The 12,711-nt window shown below is 38.4% G+C and overlaps 1 protein-coding gene across 2 annotated transcripts in view; it reads left to right on the top strand.

Annotated features, from left to right (window-relative positions):
• Window positions 1-12,711, top strand: part of LOC106880142 (nephrocystin-4) — a 130,201-nt gene that overhangs the window by 29,843 nt on the left and 87,647 nt on the right. Inside the window, exons 9-16 of one of the 2 annotated variants that reach the window (XM_014929973.3) lie at window positions 2,308-2,559; window positions 3,950-4,038; window positions 4,767-5,079; window positions 5,360-5,469; window positions 7,860-8,051; window positions 9,055-9,150; window positions 11,848-11,968; window positions 12,488-12,631. In XM_014929973.3, the coding sequence (XP_014785459.2) occupies window positions 2,308-2,559; window positions 3,950-4,038; window positions 4,767-5,079; window positions 5,360-5,469; window positions 7,860-8,051; window positions 9,055-9,150; window positions 11,848-11,968; window positions 12,488-12,631 (1,317 nt within the window). The remainder of the gene's footprint in view (window positions 1-2,307; window positions 2,560-3,949; window positions 4,039-4,766; window positions 5,080-5,359; window positions 5,470-7,859; window positions 8,052-9,054; window positions 9,151-11,847; window positions 11,969-12,487; window positions 12,632-12,711) is intronic. The other variant, XM_014929974.3, reaches the window with a different exon arrangement.

Consider the following 12,711-nt stretch of genomic DNA (forward strand, 5'->3'; position numbering starts at 1 on the left):
CAGCCCATTTATTTCCCCAGTATATCTAAGACTTAATTAAAGCTTAATTAACACACACATCCACCCATGCTTTTGCACCCACCCATGCTCATGCACACAATCATGCTTGCGCATACACATATACGCATGCCTGCACTTGTGTGCACATACAGCCACACCCACACACATACACACCTACTCACACATCTACACAAACACACACACACACATACACACACATGCTCTCACATACACACACCTATGCTCGCACACACACACACACACACACACACATACACACACTCATTCTCACTTGCATGCGCATACTCGCACCCCCCCACACTTACATGCACACCAACATTTGCACACACACCCATGCTCACATGCACACATAACCATTCTAACTCATACTTACACCCCACCCCCACCCCTGCCAGCATGCACAAAAAAAATCCGGAGGAAGTGAAGTTGGTTTTTATCAGTAGAAATTATAAAGTGAATTCGATGAGTTTGGATAAGTTTTTGGGCTGGAGGGGGGGGGGGGAGAAGAGGAATCTTACACGTTTGGATTGTCCTCCCATTTGAGAAACAGCTATTGTTTTCAGCTCTTTGAATCAGCCAGAGATTTAATTTAGAAGATCCGGTTCCTGTTCTACTCATGGCATGCAAACTTATGGAAACTCATGAATTAGGACTAAATTATTCATCTTAAATTGGTGGGGGTGGTCTTTTTTGCCAATATCTTTAGCTTTATAAGAACTCACTTATTGGTTTAGTTGTTTGTTGTAGAAGATAAATGGCCCTCTGTCAGTCGCAACATGAGTGTTCCAGTTGATCTGGTCAATGGAACAGCCTGCTTGTGAAATGAAAGGGTAAGTGGCTGAGCACTCCACAGACATGCACACTCTTTACATAGTTGTCAGGGAGATCCAACATGACACAGAATGTGGCAAGGTTGGCCCTTTGAATTACAGGTACTATTCATTTTAGCCAGCTGAGCGAACTCGAGCAATAAGAAATAAAAATAAAACATCTTGCTGAAGCCCACAATGCACTGCTAGGAATCGGACTCATGACCTTACGATTGTGAGCTGAGTACCCGAACCACTAAGCCATGTACCTTCATGTTGTAGAGGTGTTCCTAGTTGTCAGTGGTCTTGCACTGACTATTAACGGTATCAACCAGAACAACAGAAGCCAATCGTTATCTGACATGCAAACGAGCTTTATGCTTCAGAAAATACTTCAGCTGCTGACTTTTCCCAAAGCATGAATTCATACTTCATTGCTTCTGAGTTCAGTCGTCTGTAACTAAACCTTCCATTACGCATGTTGGTGACATAGATGTTGGTTATTTTTGCCATCATTGTATTTAACACAAATAGTATCCATTTTGTCTTCACTTATCTGCCTGTTAGACAAGTCTTCGCTCAATAATTACGTTACAGCAATAACTGATTCATTGAACTGCAACCTATCTTCCATCGCCACCACCACCACTACTACTACTACTGCTGCTACTGCTGCTATTGCTATAGTTTCTGCTTCTCTGAACATTGCCGACTCGGTAGCAACCATTACACAAACCTATTGAATGCATTTGCTTCTCTGTCCCCAATTTAGAACTGAACCTTATCTCTCTTTTCTCAAACTCGCTTACGACTCACACTTTTCCCCAATCCCTTTGTTTTTCTTACAATTGTTCACCCCTGGAAGGACTCCCTTTCTGTCTGTGTTTCTTTCCTCCCTCCAACCGACACCGATTCAGACTGAACATCACTGTCATTACCATCGCACACTTTTCCTTATCCACCTATCCATCCACCCACCCATCCACCCACCCACCCATCCACCCACCCACCCATCCATCCACCCACCTGTCCATCCATCCATCCATTTTTTTTCCCCACCAAATATTCCTGGGGAGGGTTTTGCAGGGGTGGGAGTGAGTGGGTGAGGTGATTTAGAGCCCTCAGGCATCTCCTTTATTAGGTCTCCTTTCAGAAGCAGCTCATTACATTTTCCGGTTGGATTCATAAGCAGCTTTTACATTTGGTTAGTCTTCCAGTTTGAGAGGAACAAAAACCCGGAGGGTCGTGGGTGCCGCCCCTCCCTCCTTCACTAAATGATACTCTCTCCTACCACCTCCAGAGTATATATGCATATAAATATATACAGTATGTGCATGCTTGTGTGTGTGTTTGTGTACACACATACATGCACACACACACACACACTATGTATAAATGTATACATAGCTTATATATAACTTCAGTTATAGATCCTATTTTTTGTTTCCTATTTTTGTTTCCTATTTTTTGTTTCCAGTTTGTTCGATCAATGCCATGGGCTTTCAAAAGAGTCGTCCTTCTTCGATGGTGCATATGGAAACCATTTGACTCCTCAGCACCTGGTCAAGAAATGGTTGGGGATGTCCACGTGATCCCGTTTATTGCTGGACCCAGTCGAAATCCCGATGAAGTGTTTGTGTACAGGGGACCACTAACTGATATGTATGATAAGCACCTAGCTCGAATGGCCCCAGGAAATATCCAATTCTATGCTATGTTGCACACACAGGTATGTATTACCTAACAGGTATGTATTACCTAACAGGTATGTATTACCTAACAGGTATGCATTACCTAACAGGTATGTATTACCTAACTACCGTATAATTTATTACAGGGGCTCCGTTTGGAAATGGATATCAATTTAAAAGTTGAACTGTTTTTGTATGTAGTTTGCCAAGAAACTGTCACAGTTTAGTGGCTGTGTGGTAAGTAGCTTGCTTATGAACCACATGGTTCCGGGTTCAGTCCCGCTGTGTGGCACCTTGGGCAATTATCTTCTACTATAGCCTCGGGCCGACCAAAGCCTTGTGAGTGGATTTGGTCGATGGAAACTGAAAGAAGCCTGTCGTATATATGTATATATATATGTGTGTGTGTGTGTATGTTTGTGTGCCTGTGTAATTGGTATTACTTTGTGGGTGGTGATATTTTTGAGCTGTCAGTTGATGGAGTTGGTGCAGGTAAGGCATGAGGTGTCTTGGTTGCTTGTGAATAATGTTTGAGTGTTGAAGGTTAGGGAATTATGAAGGGTGGCACTATCTGTATAGGAGTGAGTATTGCTGGGATGTGTAGCATGTTGTTGATGGACAGTGTGAGAGGTAACGTTTTGGGGGAGTGGAATCTGCTTAACTGCAGGTACTTGGTGACCTTACTTGTGCCTTAATCTTTGTTGAAATAATGATTGTATCCATAATTTATGCATAAATAATGTATGTATCTCTAATATATGTTGATAATATGTATGGCTTTTCTGCACTGGGGTACAGACAGAGCTAACCGTTGAAGCTAATATGGTGAATCTTTACTTTTTATGGTTCCAGGTTGGTAGTTGGTGAGAGAAGTTGGGCAAGTAATGTGGTTGTTTGAGAGGAACATCTTACCAATTCAATCATCTACATTCTCTGTGAGGAAGTTGGAGAACTATGTTTAGTAAATAGATAATATATGTTAATGATGGTTCTAACGAGGAAGACACTGGTGTAATAAGAAATGTAGGATGTTAGCTGGGTTTGGATGCGGAGCTGTGCAGTTGTGTGGTATTATGTTACTAGGAAAGGAGGTGAGCTGGCAGAAACGTTAGTACGCCGGGTGAAATGCTTAGCGGTATTTCGTCTTGTCTTTACATTCTGAGTTCAAATTCCACTGAGGTCGACTTTGCCTTTCATCCTTTTGGGGTCGATAAATTAAGTACCAGATGCATACTGGGGTGAATCTAATCGACTGGCTCCCTCCCACAAAATTTCGGGTCTTATGCCTAGAGTAGAAGAGATTATGTTACTAGGAAAGGACTAAGATAGTGTTGCAGTGTTTTTTGTTGTTGTTTTTATTTTCTTTGTTTTTGTTTGAATTCTTTCTTTTCATATTTCTTTTTCTTTTTTTCTTTCTCCTTCAATAAGAACCAAAGTGAAGGGTCTGGTTCTGTTGGAGAACTTCAAGCCAAGATAAAGAATGCAGCCATTCCACCTTTACCTGTAAAGTCTTCCAGGTATATTATTGAACATTATATATTCTTTTATTCTTTTACTTGTTTCAGTCATTTGACTGTGGCCATGCTGGAGCACTGCCTTTAGTCAAGCAAATCAACCCCTGAACTTATTCTTTGTAAACCTAGTAGGAAGTTCCACCTTTTCACACACCCCACTTTGGACTTTTCCAGGAAGTTCTTCCTCCCCTTCCTCCTCTGGAACCCCTCGTCTTTGGAGTTTTCCAGGAAGTTCCACCTTTTCACCCCCTCCTTGGCCTTTTCCTGGAAGTCATTCCTTTCCTTCCTCCCCTTCTCCCTCTCAACTCCCTCTCCTTGGAATTTTCCAGGAAGTTCTCCCTTTTTACCCCTTCCTCGGACTTTTACTTCATCCCCTCCTCTCCGTCTCCCTCTCAATTCACCCTACTTGGAATTTTCCAGGAAGTTCCCCTTTTTCACCCCTGCATTCTATGTTAATGGTTTTTACTGGGCAAAAAGGGGGTGAATCTTAGATCATCTGAGGAGCCATAACCCACCCCAGTTTCATCCTGGTTGGTCAATTTATTGACCAATCATGTGAAGCTGTGGTGGCTCACTCATGATCCTGAAATGAATATCTTGTGGTTGGGCTTCAAATGACAAAAGATGGATTGAATAAGGAAGGAATTGTAAGTCTTTATTATTGTGCTCCATATCATTGATTTTGTTTTTTTTCCATGTAAAAGCTAAACCATGCAAACTTTTTCTTCCAGTAGACAAGTGCCTTCAAACAAAGCTGTGGATGTTTCTGCTGTCAACCAGACTGTAAAAAGCCATCAACCTGTAGCCCGTCCAAGCTACCAGACCAACACTGCCATTTCACAGATGTCAGCAGTTCCTTATGGAATGGTGCCTGTTGCACCGGTATCAGTTTATCAGCACCAACCCCAGTTGGTTCCAGCACCTGTCACACCAGTGACCCTTTATCAGCAGCAGTTGGCACCATCGCCTGCGTTTCATTACAGTCATCCTGTCAAGCAAAACATGGTGTCTGTGGCTGGTGGCCAAGTATCAGAAGTAACTCAGGTTAGTCAACAGAACTCACGTACATTTGAACACACGCACACACACATACTTGAACACACACACACTTGAACATGCACATACTCAACTCACACATGCACACACTCTTGCATACACACAAGCTCACACACACACACACACACACCCACATACTCGAACATCCACCCACACACACACTTGAACATGCACATATGCACACATGCTGTCTTCTATATGCATTTGCCTGTCTGTGTCATTCATCTTAGGTCTTCTCTATATCAGTCTTGTATTTTCTTGTTAACAGCAATTTGCGTCCTTGACAGCTGCTACTGTCCCTGACCCAGTAGAATTTTTACATCAGACACCAACTTCTAGACACAATCCTGTCCTAGCACAGGCACCACACACGACAAGGTGAGTGAAAGGGAAGAGGTAGTGTTCAAGATGGAATGAGAAAGAAAAGCAAGCAGAAGAGTAGGATGTATAATATCATTAGACTGATTTTTGGGGGGGCAACTGTTGTTTCTTGCTTACCCCTAGAAAGTATGAAAAATGGCTAATATTTCCTTCAAACTTTGCTTTTCTTACATTTATTCAACCCCCAAAGAATCCCTCTCAACACATGGCTCTGAAGCTTACCCAACTACTCCTGCTCTTGATAAGAGATGCATATATTGTCAGCCACTAAGGGACATGCTCAAGTGGTTATGGTCAAGCAACTGACAAGCAAATCTGTGGTATTGAGCAGAATATTTGCTATAAAGATATTTCTGCTTCAGTGACTCAGCACTGAATCTGTCTGAAATGGAATGGAAAATAGGTCAGTTTGCAAACATTGATGTTCAGGTCAGAAAAGCAAAGCTTGGAAGGAATAGTGGTCATTTCCTTTGATTTTTAGACAGAAGCAACTAGGAAATAACATTTACTGACCGAAAACAAAAGAAAAAAAAATTTAATTTTGTTTCACAGTGTTATTTTAAGAACATTATTTTAATGTAGGTTGGTATGGGTAGATTAATCTGCACTGCAATGCGTATTCTTTGAGACTGATGATATTATCAGGTCTGTGTTTGTCTTCTACTATTAGCTTATAGTAAAACATTTTCAACACTGTATTATTTTTTAGTTACATTATATATCTGTTAAAGAATCTCTGTCTTTTTAACATAGACTAGTTTATATCTTTGGTGTTCATCTTAACTTATTTATGGATAGCTTTTCTTGCAAAGCCAGCAGACAACACTCATCTCAATTTTCTCCTTCTGTCATTTAGAGCTAGTATTCCAATTTTGTTGATTTTCCATCCTAAATTATTTAACATTTACGGTATGGAAAAGTTATAACTATCTAAAAAATGTGTGTGTGTGTGTGTGTGTATGTATAATTTATATATACACACACATATGTATATCTATTAGGTTGTTTCACATGAAATGTCACATTTTTAATTACTTGTTATTTCAGTAATTTAAAACTCACTTATGTATAACTTGCATTTAATCTTGACTCTTTTTCTTTCCCAACAGTAATTTATGTAAATTTATGTAATTTATGTAAATCCTCCTTATCAGAGAGAGAGTGAGAGAGGGAGAGGGAGAGAGAGAGAGAGAGAGAGAGAGAGAGATTTAATGTTGTAGTGTTTATAACTATTTCTCTTCTAATCAAAATAATTTAGTTTTGATGTGTACCTGATTGACAACTCACCAATGAGTTGGTTGGATGGTTTTCTAAAGTTTGCATTGTTAAAATTTCTACAGTAAAAGGAATCAGGTTAATTTTAAATGGGGAAAAAAAAAATGAAAACAAAAGCATGACACCAAAGCAACAAAGTATGGCCTCATGGAGTGAACTTATGATCAAAAGCTTTTTTTTCAGGTGAGTATTGTATCCAGAACTACATTTGATTGCTATTTACAGCAAATCAATTGACCACATGGAGGGTTTCTTGCTTCAAAGCTGGACAGGATGAGGGAGGGTGGTGCCGTCTGGTTGCAAGGATTTACTGAACTGATAATATTTTAACTTTCCCTTGGTGTTATTCAAAGGCTTAATAAATTTAAAAAAAATTTAACTGATATATTAGAAAAAGAAATACCAAAATGTTATTAGGTTATTATTTTCAGAATTATAAAATTAATATTTTAATTGCAATATCATCCTTTACATCAAATTTTCACAGCTTCCAATGATATTTATTAGTGACAGAAGCTGTGTTAATACTGAGAGGTAATATTTATTCCCACTTAAATGCAGATGTTCTTTGAGAACAAACTATGCTGTGGTAGTTACCATGAGAATATCTCCCATATTGGCTTTTGATGGAAAATGTCTCTAATTTATATCACTAACGGGGAGACAAATCTTTACCATCTCCAGTGCAGAGGCCATGTGATTTTGACTTTCCTATGGCCTTGTTAAGCTATCTCTAGTGGTTGAGTGTCTATCGCTTATGAGACTAAGAAAGGTCAAAATCATGTGATCTGGTGGTCTTGGTGTTGCAGTTGGTGGGGAGTTATCTCTCTGTTAGTGATATAAATAAGTTTGCATGTTGCACCAAAATCTAATGTGGGAGAGTTTCTCATGGTAACCGCTGCAGCAGAGTTTGTTCTAAACGAACATCCACATTTAAGCAGGCATAAATAGCTTCCAATGAATTTCTGGCAAAAAGTTTTGGCCATAAGTTGAAAAATCTTAACTTTTTGCATTGTTGAAATCCGTCACAAAAATGTCAGAAAATAAAAATGAATATAAAAAACAAAATAGTTAAAAGCTATTTCTTTTTCTCTCTTTTACTGATATTTTAGTTGCAAGAGTTTGTCGCGGAGTACCTACAATCTCCTGTTCAATTCTGGTTTCCCACCAATCTTAGATCGAAATGGTGACCCTGCAGAAGTTGTCAACCCAGAGAGAGCTGATTTAGGTACTGATATGAGTTCCAGTCATCGAGATCCACTTTCTTGTAATGAAATCATTTTCCAGTTTTTGGCTATCAACAGGTAAATCTCAAATTGGTGTTGTTCTCTAGCTTCAGATTATACTTGACTGAGCAGGTTTCAATGACTGAGTGTGTTTCAAATATTATTCCATATATCCCATGCTTTTGTCTCACTGAGGTCCAGTACAACACACTTTGATATGCAGAGAGGAATCATATGGGTTCCAGTCTGACAGTTTGGACTTTGTATTCTCTCCACTGTCCAGTCTCTTATGGTTATGGTGGACCACCAGAACAAGAACAAGAATAATCAAAAGGGTTCATAGATAAAAAATGGTTGACAGCCGCTGGTCTACAGTGAGAAATTTTCTCTGTGACAAAATGCAGTCAATGTCTTTCTTACAAGTTCAAATCTGTCTCAAGCATATTTGAACTCGTAACATATCACTACTTAGCACCTCTAATACATATTTTAATCAGTTAAGAGCTGAATCTTCTGGACTAAATGTTTGGTGATACTCTCTGATGATTGTCCGTCTATTCCTGATTAACAGGTCTTGTGTTCTAACACTGTAATTCCATCAAATTTGGCTTTCATCCCTTCAGGGTTGATAAAATAGATACCACTCAAGTCGTCAGGTTGATGATATCGACTAACTCACTCCCATCAAAATTTGTTGGCCTTAAAACCTAAATCAGAAGCCATTATTATGATTTCATTCACACCTGAATAATTTGGTAGAATATAAATTGATCTCAATACTTGATTGATACTTTATTTTAATTGACCTAAATAAAATGAGCCGAAGCAAATATTTTGGCTAATAGCATCATAAAACACCTGGATTTGAATTCAAAACACATCCCTTGGCAGTGAATGCTATCTTTATAAGGATTTTAGACCCCAAATTGGTTTTTGTCTGAATGTATTATCTTTTTTTTTTTTAGTTCTTTAATCATATTTTATGCCTCAGTTAAATAGAATTAACCCAGAAAAAAAAAAAATCAAATCACCTTTTTAGAAGTTTTAATTTATATTTTGCTTTTTCTTATTTTTTACCCAGAATATTTGACTCACAACAAATTGAAACTGAGCAAGAGAGTCAATCAGTATTTTTCACTTTCCAGTTCTACAAATATCCACCGGTAACCACAGAACGGTAAGTTCTCTCACCATATTTTCTCTTATCCTTTTTATGTTCATCAGATATCAAAGAGTTTATTAAATTCTGTTTTAACAAAGTTTTGAGTCATTTACTTTTTTTAAACCATTCTGAACGAGTGACATAGAAATCAAAATTCTACTTTTTCTTATAACTCAAGCTTACAAATCCACATCCACTTGGCACTGCATCTACCAAAACATTTTTTTCTTTTACAATGATCATACTGTTTACAGTGGTGAGCTATTCTACTATTTTATCATATTTGTTACTCCTAAATGGATTAAATGATTGAGAATGGTGTGTCTTAGCCATGGACAAAGCAAAATGAAGCTGACAATATAAAACAGTAATTTTTCTGCTAGTTGTCTACTGCCTTGTAGATGTGAATGTCTCTCTCCCTTTTAGTTGAGGCCAGCATTCTCAGGGGAGGGCAAAGGGTAAGTCAGTTACATTTTCCCAGGTCTTCAGCTGGTTCTTATTTTATTGATCTCAAAAGGATGAAAAGTAAAGTCAACCTTTGCAGAATTTGAACTCAGAATGTAAAGATGGGTGAAATGCCACCAGGCATTTTCGCCTGCTGTGCTAATGATTCTGCCAGCTTGACACCTTATGAACTTACTTAATTTTGGGAACTACTTCTGTGTGGTGGTGTTCATTAAGATTTAGTTGTGGGGAGAGGGCCCCATTTTACCTGAACTATATCGAAGTGTTTACACTCAACACTATACTCTTATGAGGCACCAGTTATATTTATTTCTTTATTGCCCACAGGGGGCTAAACATAGAGGGGACAAACAAGGACAGGCAAAGGGATTAAGTCGATTACATCAACCCCAGTGCGTAACTGGTACTTATTTAATCGACCCCGAAAGAATGAAAGGCAAAGTTGACCTCGGCAGAATTTGAACTCAGAACGTAAAGACAGGCAAAATGCTGCTAAGTATTTTGCCCGGCGTGCTACCGATTCTGGCAGCTTGCTGCCCTAGCACTGGTTATATTATTCTCAGTGGAAAGGAATAAATTATATAGTACACCAAGTGCTTTTAGAGTGAGCTGCATCTATTCGTAGTGGCTATTTGAAGATGTATGGATTGAACAGGGAGTTAAAAGTGTTATAGGCTTAGACACGGTGCAGTACAGATGATGGCGATATGAACCATTGATCTGGTTTTCTGATTCTTTATCTTCTTGGTTTTAATTCCGTTTTGAGTCAGTTGGACAGTTTGGGATTTTTGAAAACAGAAATAAATAAGCATCTATCTCGCATTGTCGTTGGAAATATTTGAGAGAATGTTGGGTGTAATAGAGAGATATGATACTTAGTTTTTGATAACACAACAAACAAAGTGGTTTCTATTCACAATGGAAACCAAAATTTTGACTGAATCTGTTGAGATCTTAATTACTTCATCATAGATTTCTGCCATACACATTTAGATGAAAACAATTTTCCTTTTTCAATTATCATGCTGTATTATTTTTGGTTGTTGGTATTGTAAAAATATGTCGAATGTAGAAAACAAAAATACATACTTGTTGGCTTCACTGCTGCCGGTGTCAAAGAAAGTGCACTTGGTACACATTCTTAAGTGATTGATGTTAGGAAGAGCATCCAACCATTGAAACCATGCCAATGCTGACAATGGGGGTCCGATACAGCTCTTGTTAAACCATCCAAGCCACACCACCATTGAAAACATGATGGTGATGGTGATGAGGATATTTCAATGATCAGAGGAATCCATTTTCAGGATTGCAGGGTTGAATGAGAAATAAGTATTTTGACCTTGAGTTCTGCCTCCCCAAAGTGTGTTAGCAACACAAACCAAGTATTATAACTCCATCCAGGAATTAGGATTAGGTTTTAGAATTAAACTGAAACCTCATCTATTTTTATGTTTATGAATTTGTTTTGCAAGATTCCTGATGTGAAATTGTGTGTTGCAACAGATTTTGTTATATTTGGGGAGGGTCATTTTTTTTTCTTGCCAAATAAACACATCATCATCATCATCATCATCATCATTTAACATCCGTTTTCCATGCTGCCTGGGTTGGACGATTTGACTTGGGGACTGGCAAACCAGATGGCTACACCAGACTCCAATCTGATCTGGCAGAGTTTCTACAGCTGGATGCCCTTCCTAATGCCAACAACTGCGAGAGTGTAGTGGGTGCTTTTTACGTGCTACCAGCACGAGGGCCAGTCCAGCGGTACTGGCAACGGCCACGCTCAAATGGTGTTTTTTACGTGCTACCTGCACAGGAGTCAGTCCAATGTTTTGTTTACATGCTACCAGCACGAGTGCCAGTAAGGCGAAGCTGATGCATTATATATTCATTCTTCACCCATTTATTATTATTCTTATTTTATCTTATGTCTATTGTCTGGAAATATTTTGTCATACATCTGTGACCTATTCAGTGTCTCTTCCATCCATGTGTATCCTCCTGTTCTGTTTAGAAAGATAGAATGGACTAAATAGAACACTAGAATACACATGGATTGAAGAGTCGCTGAAGAGGTCACAGAAGTGTAACAAAAGATTTCCGGACAATGCACATAAGATAAAATAAGAACAATAAATGAGTGGTGAACAAATATATAGTGTGTCAGTTTATTTGGCAAGAAAAAATAGACGACCATCTTTAAATATAACATCATCTATTTTTATTATTTCTCTTCTGCAGATTATTGTTGTGGAGAGTCAAAGACAAGAAAGGAAAAGGAGAGAATTACCAAACCAATTTTAGTATTTTACACAAAATAAATAAAGGGGATCTCAAGTCGAAAGGCTCAGCTGGTTTCGAAGTTAGTCATTGTTGTTTTGTGTTTTGTGGTTCTTTTTAAGTTGTTATTTTTTTTGTTAGTTTGAGTCATGGCTGTGTGGTTAAGAGGTTTGCTTCACAGCCGTAGAGTTCTGGGTTTGATCCCAGTGTGTTGTGCCTTAGGCAAATGTCTTCTTTTATAGGCTTGTGAATGAGATTTGTTAACAGAAACTATATAGAAGCCCATAGTGTGTGTGTGTGTGTGTGTGTGTGTGTGTGTGTGAATGTATGTATGTATGTATGTCATACATGTGTATGTATGTCATTATTCAGTTTATTTCAAGATTTCTTGCCAATAGAGAAAGAACCGGTTTCTAACCTAGATCCAAGGCTCCTTCATTGGAATTTCAACAGGGTATTTTTGTTTGTTTGTATGTATGTATGTTTATATGTATGTATGTATGTATGTATGTATGTAGTTTTAACACACACAAATTCACATTTGGAACTTGAGAAAAGTCTTGCACATTTTTACTGTTTTTTCTTCTTATTTTTTTTTCAGATTCGTTATTTCGTTGACCCTTGTTTCTTAAAACTCGGTGAATTCCCACTGTTCTTGCAATACTTAGAACACCACATTCTTCACATTGATGTTTGGAATGGTGATTCTTTGCTCCTGCTTGGTTCTTCTTCTGTCCCTTTAAAGGTATTTATAGCTATTCTCTTATTTGTTTCAGTCATTTGAAAAAAAAAAAAAAAAATTGTACTGACCCCTGAATGGGAAGA

Source organism: Octopus bimaculoides, chromosome 12 (genome assembly GCF_046866305.1).
Source record: "Octopus bimaculoides isolate indiv1 chromosome 12, ASM4686630v1, whole genome shotgun sequence".
Classification (NCBI taxonomy): Eukaryota; Metazoa; Mollusca; class Cephalopoda; order Octopoda; family Octopodidae; genus Octopus; species Octopus bimaculoides.